This window comes from Nothoprocta perdicaria, unplaced genomic scaffold (assembly GCF_003342845.1).
Source record: "Nothoprocta perdicaria isolate Ctin4 unplaced genomic scaffold, notPer1 scaffold_223, whole genome shotgun sequence".
NCBI classification, from domain to species: Eukaryota; Metazoa; Chordata; class Aves; order Tinamiformes; family Tinamidae; genus Nothoprocta; species Nothoprocta perdicaria.
The window spans coordinates 1,180,696-1,197,454 of record NW_020455431.1 but is presented as its reverse complement, the minus strand read 5'-3'; the positions used below and the strand labels follow the sequence as shown (position 1 = coordinate 1,197,454).

Genomic DNA, 16,759 nt, shown 5'->3' with positions numbered 1-16,759 from the left:
ATAATGATATGGGGAAGTGCACAGGTCCAAATGGCCTCCTTCATGGGTACCTACAAAATCCCCAGGTCTGAGGCAAACGCTGTKAGCAGGACCCCTACTAAAAATGGGTTCCCACAACTCATAAAGACTCTGCAACTGTCAGGCCCCAATCCCTGTCTTGGATACTCTCTTTCTGCACTGAACACAGGAGTCGGATACCTCATGTCACACAAGCGCACCAAAACCCTACAGAGGATGCAGGGACTGCTTTATTATTATTATTATTATTATTATTATTATTATTATTATTATTATTATTATTTAGTTTATGTTTATTTCCACCTCCCGCGTCCTCTCCGTCCTGCCCAGGCGCCGTCTCCTCAGCGGCGCCATCGGCGGCCATTTTGTGGCGTCCAACCCGAGCCCCCCGCGGAGTGGCGGAACGGGCGCCTCAGGGCGGCGGGAAGGGGAAGGGAAAGGGAAGGGAGGGGAGTGGAAAGCGTCACCTCCACCCCCGCGGGCGGTGCTTGCGCGGCCGCGCCGAAAGTTTGGGGCCACGTGGGGCGCCGAGTAGGGCCGCGACCGGGGGCAGCGCCGCCGCACTCGCTCCGGGAGCCCCGCCGCGCTCGGCCGACGCTTCCCCGATCCCCTGCCTCGCCATGGCCCCCGCCGAGATCCTCAGCGGCAAGATAGTCTCTGCGTAGGTACCGCGGCGGCGGCGGGGCCGAGAGCGGCTCCCCCGCGGTGCCCGCCGGGCCGCCCGCAGCCGAGCGCCGCGGGCTGGGGACAGGGTGTCCCGGGACAGCGGTGCTGAGGGGGGAACGGGCAGCCCGAGAGCCCGGAGGCCGCGAGCCCCGGGCGAAGGGGCTCCGCGTGTTGCCGTCTGCGCTGGAAGTTACGAAGCAGCCTGGAGAGCAGTAGTTTGCCTGAGGAAGTATTAGAAATGCAGAGATTTGGAAGAGTTTGCCTGGCTAAAGAGAAGTTCTTTAGTTTCCCGGGGTTTATTTGGTGGMAAGTCCTGAGTGTAGGTCAGCCAGTGCTGTGTATTAGTACTTTTGCTTATTTTCCCCWGTGAAATGTGGGGTTGCCTTTATGTGTCGCTGACCGCAGTGCGTCTGTCTCCAGATGAGAACTGAGCATTGCTAAAAGGCCAAAATATTTAGAAGCTAGGCCTAAAAGGGTCAAACTATTCATGAGGAAAGGCTCCTCACATACTTTTTACCTAGTAAATTACCCAGTAATTTATCTAGAAGGATAACTTGGGTCATTCAATCTCAATATTGTGTCAGCTCCATCAGAGCTCCCTGTTTTGTTGAGGCTGGAGGCCGGGGCACGCTGCGATTCCCGTCTCTGGCCTGGCTCTGCGCAGTGATGCTGCTGCATGATTCCGTTCTCCTACACGATTCCCTTCTCCTGCATGGAAGCTGCCCCTGGTATGTGGAAAGCCCTTGCAAGCTGCACATCACAGTAGTTTTGAACCGAGCACAAGTCAAGAAAGATACTGATTTAGGTAGGATGAGTATGTTTTGTAGGTATCTCAAGTATTCATCATGAAACTTAGCATCCTTGGCAGTATTTTTTGTTTGTTTGTTTTTTTCTTTTTGCATTTGTAGATACATTGGGGAGATATTTCACTTCTAATGCTTATTTTCTGAATTACTTCAGCACCTTCACAGTTTAGGATCTTTTTGATTTGCACATGCTTTTAATGATGCACGCGGGAGAAAGGATTATGTTTTCAGTGAAATTTTGAAGTGTTTATCTCAAACATATCTTGGAGGCATCCAGTCTTGATCAGAAGACCATACAAAGTGGAAAAATAATTGCAGCTGTATAACTGTCCTTCAGTTTCTTTATTTCTATGATGTTGATGTTCTATATCGAAAACCGTAGTTTGCTTCCCAAACCTGGGCCTTAAGTTATCTCTTTCTTCCAGATCTTCTAGAGAAGGAGTGAGCCAGAGGTTCTTCCTGTCCACAGTACACTCATGGGCCAAGAGTCTGTTAGCAGAAAAAATGATAGGAGTGTGTTTTTTCTGGGAATTTTTAACTGAACTGTTTTATGAGGAGGTTATTCCTGATCTCAGTCAACTGTATAGTTTCTTTAGTAACTTATCCTGTAGAGGTTTTTTTTGCCTGTTGCTTTATCCTTTAGCTGGTAAAAGGGGCTGTCTGCAAGTCAGTCAAACATTAACAAGTGAGATGAATCTATCAGTAGTGTTCCAGCTGCAAAATTCTGTGTTTCTCTATGTGCTTTAAATAAAAACTCACAAGTACTTTGAACTTTCTCCTTCAAAGAGATGTAAAAGAAGCTCCTAGTTCAGAGTGATGTCAGTTATGGGTGTGGGGAGGGGGGAATCAGGTAGACGGTGACATACTTTGGTGAAACATATTTAAAGAGAGGGAAAAACTGCGTGTGTCTCTGAATATGATAGAGGAAATCAGAGAGTGTTCTTCTTTGCTCCTCTACAAATAAGCAAAAAATAATGAGATAAGCCTRAAGTTCCCATTCAGAAAGTCCAGAAAGTCTCAGAAAGGAAAATAGTAATATTCTATAGGTTTTTGTTTGATTGTTTTATCTATACATATATATAAACATTTATATACGTATATATAAAATCTGTGACACTAGTAAAATATAGTGGCATGCAGCTGGCTTATGTTGTGTGTGTACAACTACACGGGGACAGCGWACAAGGCAACAGACACTGTTGTGTGTGTAGGATTTTGATGTTGAAATTGATTCTTCTTTTGCTAAGGTTATTGGATTCTAATAACCTGAACAGCTGGTGAGACTGGAGCAGGTTGCCAAGAGAGGTTGTGGAATCTGGAGATGCTCAGTCTCCACTTGGATGCAATCCTGTGCCATGTGCTCTCGGTGACACTGCGTGTGCAGGGAGGTTGGACTGATAATCTCCAAATGATCTCTAAAGGTCCCTTCCAACCTTTATGATTCTATGAAAGATACTGAGAGCTGCTTGGCGAGTTTTGAGTAGCTTTTTAGTAATTCAGCCTTAGATTTTGCTGCAGGTGCCATTTTCCTCTTGGGCAAATGAGTTGCAAAAGATGAGTTATTGCATAACACTACAGTAAATAGTAGTTTAATCTGAACCAGGACAGTGCTTTAAGTATACAGAATGTGGAAAGTTAGAGGAAATCAACAAGCAGCTTGTGCTCAACCTTTTATTTTTTAATAGTTTCCTTGCAATAAAACTTCTCTGTTTTTGTATCTGAAATGGATGCTTAGAGGAAGAGTAGCCCTTTTCTGCAGCTTTCCTCTGCTGCAGTGAGCAGTCTGTGCAGTCATTTCCCCCAAAGTAACCGGGGTTTAGATAATACCCCATCCACTCTGAAAGCCCTGGCCTTGGCTTAAATTGGTGAATAGCACAAGGAATGGAGCAGCAATCCTGGTATCAGTGGCTGATAATTTGTGATGGCAGAGAGAACTGTGAATACCCCATCCAGCTCTTAGGGACAGGTCATCTAGTGCTTTGAGATAAAAGTACTGGATGCAGTGATGATCGGGCTAAATTTATGATTGGAGGTAAAAGGACAGTAAAGACAAAAGAGGGGATTTTTTTGTTGCTGTTGTTGTTGGTTTTTTTTTTTTTTTTTTTTTTTTTTTTTTTTTAAGAGTTTAGCTTTGGAAACGAAAGCTGAGCCTAGTGTGAACTAACAAATCTCATGTCTGTGAGATCTGGTTTGCCAGATCCTACCTAGAAGATTTCCGGCCTACACTAAAGAAAATGCACTGGATTTAATAAGCTAATGTGAGCGCTATGGTCTAACACAGTCCCATGTCATTGAACAGTCCCAAGTATAAGCAAGAATCTGCTGTGTCAATTGCTTTATGAACACAAAATAAAATATGCTRTTTTAAAGAAAGAATCCTTAGGGAAAAAGCATGTGCAAGGGACTGCCTGTGGAAGGAAGAAAATYTTACTACCAGTCTTCGTCAGCAAAGACCATTTAAGATCTGAAGTACTGTTTGCCGCCATGCAAACATGGCTTGAGTCCTTATCTATTTATATTACCCTTGTGATTAAATTGTTGGGTGCTAAAGTAGCCTTTTGGGATGCAGTCCTGGTCCGTGTGGGTGTTGCAGCRTTGGTGTCCACCATCCGCTGATGGTTTCATAGTATGTTTGGGGCAAACCGTTTTGTGTAAGTGTTCAAGACTCTGCTTTACAAGAATTTTGTAGGTCAACAGTTCTTTTGGTAGCCAGGCACATTTGAGAGGTTCCTTTTATGCTGTCTGCCTCTCCCGCTCTGTTRCCATTCCCTCAGGTCAGCTCTTTTGTAGTTTTTGTTGATCAAAGTGATGCAGAGACCTCTGTTTAAAAAATAAAGCATGTGTTTTCTCTAGCCTGAGTTGTGTCTGACAMAACTAAAAGAGTGCCTAAAACTCTATGCCTTGGAGGAGCTGTAGAAAGAAACAGAAACTCCTCCTGGGAGGTGGTGATTGTGCCAGGGCCATGTAGGTCGTGGTACTTGGTTGCAGCTCTGTCATCTGAACAGTATCTTTCCTCAGATGGAAAATAAATTCGAATTTATTGAATACCAGCAGCAATCAGGTAGCCTTTCCCAAAGCATTTCCGTTGCAGCACCACTCAGTGCTGCAGGCTGCAAGGAGGAATGGCCTCAGGAGCACAAGACATGCTCACAACAGATGCTGCTGAGCATGTAGTTCAGCCAGGAGACTAATGACTTGCTGTGCTCTTGAGCTAATGATTCAGAGCTCAGAAGTCTGCAGACTGCAAAGAACTGGAGGTCTGTAGAGGCCAAGGTGGGAGGCTGCAAAAGAAACACCTGAACCACCCCTGAAACCTTGGTGGAGGGCCAAGCCTTCCTCTTTGTAGGCAGACATCTTCTGCAGCATTGTTGCTTTCAACAGAAGCATCTGCTACTCATCTGTTTGACAGTGTTCACACAGACCCTGTGCCTTATTAACCACGGACAGGTCAGAAGCAGAGCCAGGGGTGGTCTTCGCTTTGGCCTGTGTGTGCTCCCACCCGAGGCAGCCACTGACATGGTTGTATGTGCAGGATCCTGCAGGAAAGGCAGCAGGATGGACCTGCAGAGCTCCAGGGCTGGGAGCTGTCACCTCCCCTCTGCCTGCAGCAGAGCTGGAGAGTGCTGATGTGCCCCATGCAAGCAAATTCACTTGATGAAATGAAGTTCAACTCACTGCTGCAGCTCTGGGAGAAAGAGGCCAACAGATCCTGTAGTTTTGGAGCTGGCTTTTCCTTTGTATGCTCAGGGCTGTGTGCTGTCCTTAACCTGCACGGACCCTGGACCCTTGTTTGCAGTGTGAGCTTGTTTGTGGAACAGCCTGCCCGTGCACCAGGGGCCTTGGTGTCAGTGGGGAGGAATTGCACGTTCTGTGTTTGAAAAATAAGTGTTTCCCATTGATAATTTACCAAAATGAATACTTCTTTGTGAGGACTTAAAAGGTACAATCCAGCCTTGCAAACTCTCTCAGTAAATAGATGCTGATTTGCAAAGATTATTTGGTAATTTATAATATATTCATAACTCTGCAAAGTTAAAAGGAAGTTTTTTTTTCTTCACTGATATATTTTTTTTCCCAAAACTCTTGTCTGATGCTTTTCTTGAGTCTTTTCAAGGGTGGTGGTAGTTGGTTAACACTAGGTGGCCATCTAACAAGTGATTTCTCTCTTTAAGGCTCTGAAACCAAACMAGCGCTGACAGCTCCACGTTTTCACGTGTTTGTTGCCTTCTGTAGCTAAAGGAGAAATGAACTGGTGCCTAAATACACAAAATGATATCAATATAATATGTGAGCAGCCGTGGTTCCTGAGGGTAAAGCCTGTCATAGACCTATCTCATAGAGAAGAGAGAGGAAACTAGACCCTCAGGTTGGACTATTTCTCCTCCACAGTAAGCTGAAAAAAAMCAGTGTAATAGAAAATAAGTCTGATTGTCAGGTCTTATGGAGGTGTTGGCTAAAGGAGGCCTAGGAACTATTTCTGAAGATGAAGAACAACCTCATTAATCAAAACCTCTTGTCGGGAGACAAGATTTGAGCATCCAGGCTAGAAGCAGATGCTTATACATGCTCTGAACCAGCGCCTTGGATGCAGCTGACTCCGACCGTGTGCTGTAGGATGCAGCGGGAGGGATGTGGGATTTGGGTCGCAGGAGGCTGGATAGTTCCCCTGARAGGTGAGTGGGAACAGCCTCCTGGTGCCTCTGGCTGGGCTAGCTGACTCCATCCCCTGGAGACAGTGACAGTCCCCTGGGAACTGTGTGTCTGGAACGCAAAGAGCAGCCTCGTGTTCCCGCTTCCCCCTCATCTTGCCTCTGGCATTTCTGATTTGGAGCTTATGGTTGCAGGATAGAGCTGGCTTTCTTGGTTCCTTGTCCTCCTGCTTTTCCCCTACACAGCAGGAATTGCAGTCTCACAGGTGGAATCAGCTGCTTCCTCTAGTCCAATATCTTGCTGCATTTTTAACCAACTGGCAGCAACAGCATCTTCTGCAGTCTAGGAAGTCTGGCTTTACTTAGGAAGTAGCAGGCTCTGTGGTTGCAGTTTTGAGGGTCARTGAGCACAAGGAGACCATCAGTTAATCAGTGAATCCTCTCGTGTTCTCACCTCCAAGTTATATTTTTAAAAACTGTCTTTACTGAATTGTGTGCAAGGTTTCGCTCAATTTGAACTCTGCTTCACTTCTCTCTCTCGTTCTTGTGTTCACATGGAAAAATCTTGGCTCATTTTTTTCGTTCTATCATGTGTAACTGCTAAGTGCAAAGCACAAAATGAACTTCAAAAAAAGTAATGTGCACAACACTTCCAAAATGTCTGAGTGAGTTGTGGGCATTCATCTCATTTGGAGATCTCTGACACTTACGTATTCAGTGTATAAGCATGCATTTGTCAATCTGCTCATATGTAGACTTTTTACCATTGTATTAGAATTTAGACCCTTGGCTAACCTCTACCTTGGTTTGTTTTTTATTTTTATTTTTTTTCTTCAGACAAGTGAGAGACAGACTAAAGCAGCAAGTTGCTGAGATGAAGGAGAAATTCCCCGGCTTCAGACCAGGACTTGCAATTCTGCAGGTATTGTGTTCTTTAATAACCACAGCTTATCTGTGTCATTTGGCAGCACTAAGTGGGCAGCTGATCAGCTTCTCTAAAACTGCTTTGCAAAATGGCAATGCTTTTTAATGAACAAAAGTGCCGAGTTCCACGTGGGATGTTAACCCAGCTCTGTGATGTCTTTTTGCCAGTTATGGGGGCCTAGAAACRTTCCTTTTATTTTCCTTTTTCTTTTTTTTTTTTCTCCTTTTTCCTCTCTCCTCTGACATTTGGTATTCTCTGTTTGGACTGCTCTGTTTGTGAAATGATGAAAATTCTTGCCTAGGAACAGGAAGTGGTGCTAGCAGAGTCTGTTCCAAGCCTTTGCGTTTATGTAAGCTCCAAAGTCTGTCAGCTCTGAGACGTGTTGATACCAGAAATCTTAGAGTTTGAAGGTTTATTAAGGAATTTGATCTGCTATTGTATGAGAACATGTAGGAAAAAAAATAAAGAAAATAAAGAAAATCTCTGGCCAAGAGGAGCATGAATGCAGGGATGGAACAAAATTCTGTTGCTGAATCTGATGTCTGTCATACGTTTGATTAAATGCAAACATTTCTACATAGCGTCTTTCATTTGCATGACAGAAAAACAAAAAACAAAACACAAAGCTCTTGTCAGCACAGGCTTTGGGCCTGTGCTTTTGATAGAATTAAGTGGATATTTCCTTGCAGCTGAGAAAAATGGAAGCTCTTTGGTCAGCTGTTYAGATCAGAAGGTGACTAGCAGTAGCAAGTGTCATGTAGCAGGAAAAAAAAAACTGTATGGCCACAGAGAGTTGATAGCTTGAAAGAGGCTCTTTGCAGAATTTCTGCCAGCAGTCTCCTGTCCTGAATTTACCACTTTAGACTCCTGAAAAACTCCTGGTGCCTGTCTGGCACTCTGGATTCCAGAATACTATAGTGTACAAAGAAAACTCTCCTCATCGGCCCCTTGGTGTAGGGAAGAAGAGCCTGTGTGTGCTGAGTGATAAATCACTCCTGTAGCTTGTAATTTGCRTGAGAACTAGCAATAAGTCCCAAGTATGATGTAACTGTTTTCCCTTACCTGTGCTTACCAGGTTTCTCCCAATTGTCCATCATTTTCTTGTGGTTACAGAGTATTACCTTTAGCAAAATATATYGGATGATTCAAGCAGTCCTCTGAAATGTGGTATTGTAATTGCCCAATACTGCTCGAAACCACAGGCTTCAGTTCAACTTACTGCTTTCTTTTGAAGCTTTTTGTATATCTGTGCATCACTTTGTTCTTGTTTTGTTTTTCTTAGCTATCTAATTTGTAAATTCCTAGGTATCAAAGAGGCCCAGCTTTTCTGAAAACCTCAATCAGATAACTGGATGATGTAAACACCTGCTGATCATRTTAATTAAGCGGTCATTTAAACCTCTCAGAAGAGATGACAAGCAGAGTGTTTTTCTGCCCTGGAGAGGTCTGTGTTTTGAAGGTTTTTGAACAGCTATAAATGCTGTTTATTTAGGAAACCAGATAGCCTTTCTTTAGATGCCTTTTACTTGAAAGGACCCTTCCCTGTTAGCTTGAGTGTTTGTGGCCTGTGTCAGTGTGTCTTACAATTATTCAGGAATGCCTCTGTCTCCTTGGTGTAGGTCGGGCAAAGGAAGCCAAGTGTTAAACCCATCTCAGCCCTTGACTGGGTCTCTGCTCTGTGGTGTGACTCAACTGTCTTTTTCAACCTTAGGTGGGAAATCGGGATGATTCGAACCTCTACATTAATATGAAGCTGAAAGCTGCTGCTGAGGTAATACCCAAACTCTTTAACCCTCCTATGGCTGGTCAAGAGCAAAAATGGGAAAATACCATGGGAGTCAAATAGCTTTATTTAAGTTCGGCCTGTATTGACAAAAATGGTGCTGCCCTGAGTTCCTTGTTGCAAGGAAAAAGTCCGGATGTATGACCTGAGGCTGGATCATGTCTGCTGTTCCAGTAAACAACAGTGTGGTTGGTGCAATGTTTGTTATAGTCAGCTCTGAATTTCCATGTGTGTGAAGGGCTGCTGTCTTATCTATCCATGACCATGTGCTTATTTTCCTTCTGTGCCTCGTTGATGTGCACCTGCAGTTGCCTTGCATTGATAACTGAATGGTAGCCTACATCCTACAGCAGAACTGGAAATGTAGATGAGTTCTTGTCCCCCTAGGGGACAACGGGTATCTCCTCTGTTGGCCTTTGAGACCAATATTCTGTCCAGCCCACAGGATGATCTTCATTCCAGAAGCTCAACTGGACAATAGAGATACAACCCAGTCTATCTAGGCAAAACAATAATCTTTCAACTTCTTTGACTCATGGTCAACTATAGGAAATGGAGATAGAACTGGGAAGTATGAGAGAATGTACCTTAGAGTGGGCCGGACTGAGAGAATGTCTAGAAGAATCTCTTGTGTCAGTTTGGAAAACGGGTAACTTGTGAATATTCCCATTTGCAGATTGGGATCAGTGCCAATCACATAAAACTGCCAAGTACAGCAACAGAAGCTGAGGTAAGTGACATAGTAATGGAAAGCTTTTTTTTTGAGCTGAAAAGATGAACTTTCTTTGCCCTCTGATTTTATATAAAGATTTATCCTAAAATACTGACTTGCAACAAAAAACCTATAACCATATAACTATAATTTCTAAAAGAAAAAAAAATGCAAGTAATTTATACTYTTGGGTGGAATACACAAAATACCCTGAATATATGTTTTAATTGAGGACTATGTGTGTGTTTTGTTTTTCTCCTTGCCTTAGTCTTGCTTTAGTTTGTTGTTTGTTGGTCATCAGGCTGTTTGTCTGTCCTTATTGTAGGTCCTCAAATGCATTGCCTCATTGAATGGAGACCCCGCTGTTCATGGCTTTATAGTGCAGCTGCCACTGGACTCTGATAAACCCATCAACACAGAGAAGATAACTAATGCTGTTGCACCTGAGAAGGATGTGGATGGGTGAGCTCACTTCACCGCTGGAGAGCAGAGAGCATGCCAGCTACTTTAAAATGCTTTTTTCTTTTTTTTTCTTTTTTTTTTTTTGAATTATCTTTGAGTTCTATGTCTTTGTGTGTGTGTATGTGTTTTTTTGATTAGCATAAACGTTGATATTTTGAAAGCTATGAGATCGTGAGCCTGGGAATTTTAATTGTCCTTTTTTTGACTTTAAAATACAGTTTAAGTAGCATCAATGCTGGGAAGCTCTCCAGAGGGGACCTAGGAGACTGCTTTATTCCCTGTACACCAAAAGGATGCATGGAACTAATCAGGCAGACAGGTAGGGATGTTTTCATTATTTGTGACTATGCTTGTCTTCAATGAGAAGTTGTGTGTGTTGCAGGGTACATTTATGCCTTTGTGGCATGGTAGCTTTTGCTTAGATGTCCCGTTTCACCTTTTCCRTTCCAGATAGAGGARAGAGAGAGAGAGAGAGAGAAGAAAAAATAATGCTATTTTTAAAGCTGTCTTTTCTTCCTTCCTTCCTCCCAACTCTTAAGCTCCTTATCACACACAACCCAGCAGAAAAAATAGTATCATGAGGTAACAAAGCCAGATTGCAACTGATGAGAAGTTCCAGACCCATTTGAATTTCTTTGTACTGGGATGCTCACTGACTTGTTTTTGTGTTTATCATACTACTGTCTTTCTGTTTCACAGGGGTCCAGGTTGCAGGGAAAAGAGCTGTCGTGGTTGGCCGCAGCAAGATCGTGGGTGCCCCCATGCACGACCTGCTGCTCTGGAATCACGCCACGGTGACCACTTGCCATTCGAAAACCTCAACGCTGGCTGAGGAGGTAGGGACAGTGTGGACACGTTAAGCTGCCGTTTTAGCTGCTGCAAAGCTTGTGGCTGCCCTGCATTGCTTAAGCAGCTGGAGCTGGGCTGGGCTTTGTGTGAAGCAGTTCTCTAGGCCTCCAGGTTCACTGCATGGCTGTGTGAGTGCTTGTGCTGTGAGATGGTTAATGCTGGGTTGAAGTGAGACTTGTGCTGTGTGCTGACTCAGACTTCAATTAGTTAAGCACTGAAGGTGGGATGTGTGAGTGCATCATGCTCTCACGCACCAGCACTAAAACCAGAAGTGGTCTGCACTATAGGAACTCCTACATTCCTGCAAAAAAAAAAWAAAAAAAGCTTGCTTGGGAGCTGTATTTAAATTTTTGTTTGCCCTTGATTTTTTTATGGCTGTTTGGTATAAGTGGCTGTGTCTTATTGGCATGGAGGATCACGTAGAAGGTGGTAACTATAATATATAATTATTTCTCTTTTCTGTGGGCAGGTGCTGAGTACTTAATCATTCCTTCCTAATCTCCAGTAGTGGCCTATAAAATATTACATTCCTTTCCCTCCTCCAAAAAAATAAAAGATCAGGTGTGCTTTTGTTTTAGTGACTGGGAAATGCTGGACCAAATGGTCTTTTCTCCAAATTTCCTTTAAATCTGTTTTATATGCCTGGAAGTTTGTACCATTTTCTTCTTTAACAGTGAGAATGACAGAAATAGCATGTGTTCCTGTGCTGCCACCTACTTGGATTTTGTTGAGCAATCAAAGCTGCCAGGCTCTGTAGGCAACTACTTAAAGCTGGAAAGGGGGTAGGTGTATTCAAATACAACTCATAAGGCAGATCAGAAAGCTGCAAAGCTTCATACAGTAGACTTGCTGTTCAGTCAGGCTTTCATTAAGTTGATTAACAGTTGAAGTGCTAATCCCTAACAAAATCCCAGAGGTAACACATCTCCCTTTACRTGGATTAAAGGAGGGGAAAAATGTGGTAGCAGCTTCCTAAACAAACATAAATGAAGCAGTGCAAGAAGTGACAGTGACCTTCAATCTGAGTTCCTAATAGCTTCACAGCCAGATCTGCCAAACTTACTGAGTACTGTCTAAACAAATATTGCTGCTGAACTACAAACTCCTTTCCCTGAAGCTGCATATTCCACAATCCTGAACATGAAAAACACAAGCCAGAATAGCTGCAAGCGAAGCAGAGCTTAGAGTTCTGTGTAGAGGTTGTTCTCGGCTGCTGTCTGATGAGTGCTGGGTGTATTTCTGGTGCTGAAATGAGCAGCTCAGCATGCAGGGAGGATGGAAGGGAGGAAAATTAGAATATGCAGAGCACTGTTTTATCTGGAAGTAGTGTGCAAAATCCTCTTAAGAATCAGGGAGAGCTCAGAGGAGTTTGTGAAGTGTTGGCTAGCAACAGTAGAGGCCAGGATGCAATTTCTGGCTGTGGGAYCTTGTCCTTGCTCAGCTACTTGAGGAACTGCTCAGCTACTTTTAATTGTTGACAGTGTCCCTCCATTCCTCCAGCGGCAATTAGAGAGCCCACAACTTCACTGCAATTTAAGCTGGTCTGAGCTGCTGCTGGAGCAGTACTGCTTTTCTCCACTCATAGTTGCCTTTTTGGCTTTTTTTTTTTTTTTTTTTTTTATAGGTTGGTAAAGCTGATATCCTCGTGGTTGCAGCTGGTAAAGCTGAAATGGTAAAAGGTGAATGGATCAAACCTGGTGCAGTCGTAATTGACTGTGGAATCAACCATGTGCCAGGTGTGTGGGTAACGTATAAAGAGTGGGGATTTGTTTATTTGTATATAAATGCAGTTGCTAAGTAAGTAAGCACATGGATACTGTTTCCTTGGTGTTTCTTCAACATTAGACTTTTTTTTTTCTTTTAAGTCTTTGTTTTAGGTTATAATGACAACCTCTGAAGATGCCATAGTAAGAAATAATAATAATAATTTWAAAAAAAGTGTGTTGGAATTACTGTTCTGAAGCAGATAGCAGCAGTTTTGCTTCTGCCTTCTATGTGGCTGATGATGTGTAGGGCAAAGAGATGTATGAATTATTACAACAAAACACCCATAAATAATTTGGTACAACTACACAGTGAAGTCCTGCTACTGTTGTCACTTGTAAGCAGGGAGTTTGGCTGTCACTGGTTTGCACAGTTGGATCTGATTAGGCCGTTTTGTCAGAAATGCATAAACGCAGTTGCCTAAAGTAACTGTGGATTTGGAGAACCACGATTTTAGCTTCTTAGGCTTGAATGGCTGTTCTCTGGAGATAAAATAGCTTCTGCAGGAGTATTGGTGGCAGTGGCTCTGGCTTAGAACAGTGTTTGAACATAATGGGTTTGGGGATAGGATTTCGCTCAGCTACTTTTTTTGCTGTGGAGGAGGAGGAGATGTTCTGTCAATTTCTGTTTTCACCTCATTTTAAATCCAAATTACAGATACTGAATGATATGGAAAATTAGTCACCATCCAACTATCTCTGTGCTACGCCCACAAGGCTTTTAAAAGGTAGTTTTCATAATTAATCAGTCATTTTGTTGCCATTRTTTAATGGAATATAAAGAATTTTCTCTTGTACTGTGCAGCAATCTTGTTCTTCAAAGATGACATTTGCGTTGCATTTAAAAACATTAGTCCTCTGCTTAATTAAAATTAAAAAAAGAAGTCATCTGCTGTTGCTGTTTGTTACATGATGTATTTGTACCACTCTACCCAAACTTAGGCAACTTGCCAAAAAACACAGGGCTAGTTTGAATTTGCACAAAGTGGAGTGGAACAGAGCTTCCCTCACTAACATGTTGCAAATAGAATTATCCTTAAGTTTCTGCTATAGGATGGTGTGGCCACYGTTTCAGGCCTGATGTGACCTGCAGCTCTGAGGACGTGTCCCTCTTTTCTTGCAGTTCTCCTGCCTCAGGCAGCGCTCAAGGATTTGAGCTGCTTTTGCTGCTAGCCTGGGCGATGCCACCCGGCAGCACGACTGAGACTCAGATTTGGTCAGATCTTTAAAATAATGGATGCCTTTTCTGCCTTTTGCTGAAAATACTGGGTTTATCTAACCACTTCTTGTTTTCTGGTAGGATGCAAAAGAGTTTTCAGTGGTATCTTTTAGAAAGCCAGATTTTGGGGGAATTTAAAATGACCCAGGTTTGCCAGCTTCTCCAACTGCAGTGCTGTGTAGAAAATAATAATACTGTTGACTGTGTCTGGGCGTTGTGTCCTGGGGGTGGAATAGCACTGTTGCCTTAGAGCTTGTCAGGGTTGGGGCTGTGGAGATGCGATTTGCAGCCAGTGGACAAGGAGGTTTCTGGATATGCCTGTCTCTGCAACAGGAGACCCTATGGAGCTGATTGGTGCTGGTGATCTGATTTATTATGTCCATGCAAAGTAGTCTCAGGCAACYTGCAAAGCTGCAGATAGACAAGTTACAGCTGCAAAACCCCAGCCAGTGCTGCTGTTCTGCTTTTGAATGGAGTTTGGGCTTTGTGTGTTGCAGCTGAACAGAACTTCTTGTTCCCTCCTTGGGTAGAGAGGGGAAAAGACCTTTTGAAACATTAAGCCTAGAGCAGACAATTGTGTCACAGTCCCTTTCCAAAAAGGATTGTGTCTCTTYTTTTCTCTCCCTACTATTGCTATTGTAAAGCTAGTCCAGCAAATGTCCTGAATGCCGTATTCCAGGCCTCTGGGAATAGCTCTGCTGTAGGAAAGCAGTGCAACCAGAGGCTGCTCCCAGAGGTGGCACTCTCCACAGTGCTCATCTGTGAGTTGTGATAAAGAAAGCAATAAAATTGAGAATCATCTGGTGCCATGGGACTGTGTAGCCCTAGCCAGCAAGGAACCTTGACCATTGGGGTGTGAGAGCAGCAGAAGAGGACCATCCTCTGTGGATCTGCCAYGTGATGGAAATGGCAGATGAACTAGAAAGACATAATGGAGAGCCTTGACCACATGCTCTATGTAGATCTCCATATAATGGCAATCAAGMTGGCATTGTGGACCTGTAAGATCAGACTGTGTTGACTTCCTCATGAAATACCATTCCCGTTGAGGTCCAGAAAAACCAGCAGCTCGTTTTCTCTCCCTGCAAGCAGGTGGCTTTGTGTTTTGCAGGCAAGGGTCATATGTAGTCTTGCACCCTTGAAATCACATGTCCTCCAGAAACATGTTACAGCTATACATACACAGGAGGGAAATAATTGAAGCAAGTTTAGTTGCAAGCCTTGCCTTGCCAAACTGAGTCGAGTCACTAGTCTAACTGCAGCTTCTGGATCTCTAGAGCCCTCTCCTGTGCAGCTATCTCTGGAGGTAGGAGGTAGTTGTACCTGTGTCCCGTGTGTGCAGGTAGGTCCTCAGTTTCTTTGATCTCAAAGCCCCTGGGTGCTCCAGTCCACAAGTTGAAGCTGGCTGGAGAACCTCCTGCTTGAAGGAAGATACCCAGGCACTGGGGACAGTTGTAGTGTTGCTAGTGCTCGGTAACTAGTTTGTTTTTAAAAGAACAGGAGGATGTGTGTTGAAGAGGTGAAATTAGAGATRAGAAAGGCAGAAATGTGATGCAAGGCTTTCTTTTGTGAGGCTTTGAATTGCTGCAAGTTTCCCTCTGCAGTGCTTGGCATGTGGAAGCAGAGGCATGGATTTTTTTTTAAATTTATTTATGCATTTGGCTTGTGCTTATTGCTGTAGTTTGTTTGGAGTGCCTAATGCAACATTTGTTTTCTTCGTTCTCGGGGCTGGGGCGATTGGTAAGCTTGCTTGAYGTCCTTGGAAGAAAATACAATTATATTATTTTTCTTTTGCATCCTTAATTAAAGTGCTCTCTGGGTTGGGAGGCCAGATTGCTTTGCAATTCAGGCAGTAAAGCTGACAGTTGCTGTAGAAACACTGCTTAACAGCTGTGACGTTGTTCAGCTTTGAACTTTGGAGGAAAAAACCCTGCATTGCTTAAAACACAAGTGCAGCAAAACATCCAGGCTGCTCCTTGTCAATAACAATGTACCCARAAGCTGGTGCTGGTGGGAGCTGCTTTGTTTGTTTGCTCCTCAGTTTTCCTGTAATCAGCTCTTCTAGGAGTTTGGTTTCCCCTCCACTTCTCCATCTCAGCAAAAGTATGTTAAGATTATTGATTATGTTGCATTCAAATATATGCATACTATATGTGGTATAATATTGCAGTGTAGCAACACTAAAATCTATCTTCATTTTTTTTTTCTCACACCACTTAAAAAGTTCCCTGGAGTCATCATAACCGAAATAAGCCTCTTCCACTGTAGGAGAGAAACTTACATTGACTTTTTAATGTTGTGTCTCAGCAGTGAGTTTCTTGGATGGCAATACCAGTTGACTAATGATTTTTCTTTTCCTCTCTTYAGCTCCTTATGGCAGAGCTTTTCTGCTTAGCAGTGAGTAGGTCACCACTGGGAGAAAAATACTGTATCTGCTTCTTGCTTGTTTGTGTAGCTTAGCAGGGGATGGCATTTTTTTGTCAGAGAGAAAAGAGGTTACTCTGCTGGAACGCTTTCAAGCTGCCCATGAGATCTGTTTTGACAGGAGGCTTTTACCTCTGGGTGCTGCAGTGTTTCCTGGTGCTTCATCAGGAAGGTAGCAAGTGAATGAAAAACACAGCACAATCTACCTTCCCTTTCTGTAAAGGCCTGTGAATTTTATTCAATAATAAGGCCTCRATTTCCTCAAGAATGGAAGAAGAAATGTAAATCTGGGTGGTTCTGGACAAGCAAACCATATTTCTCTCGTATTTCCTAAAGCTTTGGTTCATATTACTTTCAAGCTGGAAGCGGCATTGTCTCTTCAGAGCAGTGCAGCAGGAGCTGAGAGGATGCTTCAACTGACATCTCTGTTGTATGTCCCATTTACGTTTTRCACCTCAGCACATCCATCACGTTGTGGCTATG

At 43.4% G+C, this 16,759-nt stretch overlaps 1 protein-coding gene across 1 annotated transcript in view; it reads left to right on the top strand.

The window, feature by feature from the left end:
• The first annotated feature begins 599 nt into the window (after window positions 1-599).
• Window positions 600-16,759, top strand: part of MTHFD1 (methylenetetrahydrofolate dehydrogenase, cyclohydrolase and formyltetrahydrofolate synthetase 1) — a 38,735-nt gene continuing 22,575 nt past the window's right edge. Inside the window, exons 1-8 of the mRNA XM_026039219.1 lie at window positions 600-679; window positions 6,977-7,061; window positions 8,776-8,835; window positions 9,524-9,577; window positions 9,885-10,021; window positions 10,240-10,340; window positions 10,721-10,857; window positions 12,495-12,606. Of these exons, the coding sequence (XP_025895004.1) occupies window positions 639-679; window positions 6,977-7,061; window positions 8,776-8,835; window positions 9,524-9,577; window positions 9,885-10,021; window positions 10,240-10,340; window positions 10,721-10,857; window positions 12,495-12,606 (727 nt within the window). The 5' untranslated portion in view covers window positions 600-638. The remainder of the gene's footprint in view (window positions 680-6,976; window positions 7,062-8,775; window positions 8,836-9,523; window positions 9,578-9,884; window positions 10,022-10,239; window positions 10,341-10,720; window positions 10,858-12,494; window positions 12,607-16,759) is intronic.